The sequence below is a fragment of the Plasmopara halstedii genome, assembly GCF_900000015.1.
Source record: "Plasmopara halstedii genome assembly, contig: Scaffold_470, whole genome shotgun sequence".
Taxonomy (NCBI): Eukaryota; Oomycota; class Peronosporomycetes; order Peronosporales; family Peronosporaceae; genus Plasmopara; species Plasmopara halstedii.
The window spans coordinates 497,353-500,448 of record NW_020187390.1 but is presented as its reverse complement, the minus strand read 5'-3'; the positions used below and the strand labels follow the sequence as shown (position 1 = coordinate 500,448).

The following is a 3,096-nucleotide window of genomic DNA, read 5'->3' as shown; positions in this document are numbered from 1 at the left end:
GCTTAACACTTCTGTCAATGTCAAATCAATTGTGCATATGACCGTGAGGCCCTATATGCCATTTTGCGGGCTATATAATTTGCAAACACATGTTTACTCAGTCAAGAACAAAAACTTGGGCGAGCAGCTGACTCCACGCCAATCGCTTCGAATGATCTGGTCAGCGACCCAATGCAAAATTTAAGGATCAAGGCATTCGCTCGTTATATTGTAGTTGTTACAATCGGGTGTGTCATCTCCTTGGTGCAAAAGCGAGCTGGATGTGAGTGCCTTGCCAATGGTAGCCGATTATAGATTGATGCTCATCTGCTTTACGTAGTTAGTACATCGCGATATGGCGAGGTCGGAAGAAGGATTAGTCTCGAATAGAATATGGGATTTAACCTCTCCTTCAGTTTCTCCGGCAGTACGTTCATTAGCGTGGTTGCCAGCACTAGAAGATCCCGTTTGTGTAGTGATGGTACAAAATCAAGCATCACCACTGATGTCTTTGAGCAGATCTAAGGTGTCTTTGGGGCGCACCAGGCACAGAATACCAAACGTCTGTTATATCTAGCGAAACGAAAACAAGTGCTTCGCTCTATCGAGGCTCATCGAGGCCGGCGCATCCCTTTCTTTCGGTCAGCCATGTAGCGACTGAACGAGCCCATACCTGTCCAATGTATCCCTTTCGGTCCGTTATCGAGCGTTCAAGTTGGATGTGATTCTTCATATCTACACCCCCGTGCTCAGCAGAACTATGGCAGTATATACCGTCAATATATTCATGCGTGTAAATACCATGTGATCTGAGACCTGCGTCGCCAGACGACTGATGCACCAGACAGCCCATGTGACATAAGCAATCACTCCAAGAGCACTTCACATGGAGCACTCACTGCGTTGAGACAGGTTGCCGTCGCTCATGAGCAGTTGATTAAATCCATCGACCGGGCCAATAACTTTGAACGCCGCACAACCGATCATGCAAATTTGAAGCACACCATTCATGATAAAACAGCGTTTGCACCGGAATTGTGACTATATTTCGCTTACTATAAGAATACACACATTGCCACTCGCTTCAGTCTCTCTAATACAGAAGTTTGGAGAATAATAGGATGATTCTCTTTCTTTCCCATCACTTACACTTTGTGCAATGTATACACTCGTATTACCAAGTACTGAAATAATGTCATCCAAAATGTTTATTTTGATGTCCTCCTCAAATAAATGAATGCGCTGATGAGACATGAAGATATGAATAGCAAACATACGAGGCCGAAGTTAGTCAACTTAGTTTTGCACATTTCAATCAAAATTCGGCGTCAATGATCACTCGGTGGATGATGTGCAGCACTTAGTCGATTGCATTTGCATATCTTGTTTTATTAATTAGGAATTTGCTCACGTAATTCGACAAGCGACACCGCGCTTGGCTTTCTTTTTAGATCTTAGCAAGATCATCAATAAAATTGCATCGAGCGCGGGCGGGTCGAGATTCGTAAGCCTCGGAGCAAGCATGACTACAGGTAATTCTTTCGAGTTTAATCTACAGACGACAGCTTTTTCCAACGGACTGCGTCACGTTGATATCTCTGCGATTCAACCCATCCGCATTTTTGCAGGGTTGAACAGTAAAATCGTCGTAGAGTTCGTTTGTGACGAAGAAGAGAAGGATGTGTGTATATCTTGCCGCTGTGCCAATTCCTGGTAGAGATTTTTCAGAAGTTGACAATCGATGGAGAGAATTTTCGACGTTGTCCACTGGACATACATAATACGACCATCTTGTGGGATGACAAGCACACCGTCAATTGTTGCTGGGAAATAATTTGACATCGATATGTACAGCATTAATTCATTTCTAATTTCGAATGACGCTTCAATGGCCTCGAACGCTGCATTTAGTGGACCATGTTGCGTCACGGTCCCGACACCGTTTCCTTCGAGGGATTTCATACAAAACTTGCTGGCAGAAAGTTCATGCAGCAATTCGTTTCCTCGCCAGGACTGATCAATCGAGGCTTGAGCCCGCATTAAATCACGTATTTTATTGGAGTAATTATTGAAATGCCCTTTCATAATTGTCTCGACTGCAAAAAAAGTTGCTGGGTAAGCACGGCTGGACGCGTTCTCGTTGCGGTACAAATAAAACGAATCGCTATCCGTCCAGTTATCGATTCGATTCTGCTTGCGAGGCTGGACCTCGTACTTATCATCTTCGAGATTTTTAGGGGTGCTTGCTTCCACATGATGAACCAAATATTCGGACTCATGGCGTGATTGAACCATAACGCTTGGTTTGCCCCCAACAAGATTGACTGTTCGTAACCAATCGTCTTTGCCATTTAAGTTAATCGCATCGGCAAACATGTCGCACTCAATCTTGGTCCATGGTTCCATATACGCCTCAAAGCAAAGCGTCTTGGCAAATTCGTTGTAAGACTGAGGGCATGAATCGGCGAACAAAAATGCGCAGTTGAATTTACGAAGTTGCAATGCTTCACCGGTTCCCTTTCCATCAAACAATCCATCGTAGTTGCAACCAGCATACGGCGTTTGTGAACATTTATAACCAAAAATATCCCAAGTAAAGTAGATCAGTTTATCATCACGACCACGGTAGGCTACATTCTTTCGCTCCGTCAAGAACACCAGTAGCAAGAACACCCCAAACACCGACTTTCCAACTCCAGAAGTACCAAGTACAAGAAATCTTCGGAGCAATCGATTTGTTCTCAATTGTTGCTTGATGATAACATAGAGATCCCAATACTCCTGCCGGATGTACAAGCCGTAGGGCACTGATATATTGAGACTTCTCGTTGGAATATCCAATATTTTTCCGACCATTCGCTCCACGCCATTTTCAAGTTGTGGTACAAGTGCAGCCAACATATCCAGCTCACGACTATCGAGCTTTTCGCTTCGCTGCCGTTTTACGTCTGGTACCGAAGGCTTCGGCTCGCTCCAAAATATTTGCATTTGACGCTTCGTCGGCACCAGTACGATGAGCGCATTTTTCTTTGAGCTACCAAAGGTACCAATCGGCACATCCTCTTCTAATGGCTTCTCCTTGGCGTCATAAGCCTCAATGTCCGCGTAAATTTTTAA

The 3,096-nt window shown here is 44.3% G+C and overlaps 2 protein-coding genes across 2 annotated transcripts; one reads left to right on the top strand and one right to left on the bottom strand.

Annotated features, from left to right (window-relative positions):
* Positions 1-37: 37 nt before the first annotated feature.
* PHALS_10314 (uncharacterized protein) lies at positions 38-633 on the top strand (the record flags this gene model as incomplete). Its single annotated transcript, XM_024725716.1, has 4 exons — positions 38-43; positions 215-262; positions 320-460; positions 526-633. 4 exons carry the CDS (start codon positions 38-40, stop codon positions 631-633), a joined length of 303 nt encoding a protein of 100 aa, XP_024576464.1.
* Positions 634-1,386: 753 nt separating this feature from the next.
* PHALS_10313 (uncharacterized protein) lies at positions 1,387-2,967 on the bottom strand (the record flags this gene model as incomplete). The annotated part of the gene is made up of 2 exons (XM_024725714.1): positions 1,387-1,531; positions 1,757-2,967. 2 exons carry the CDS (start codon positions 2,965-2,967, stop codon positions 1,387-1,389), a joined length of 1,356 nt encoding a protein of 451 aa, XP_024576463.1.
* Positions 2,968-3,096: the final 129 nt, after the last annotated feature.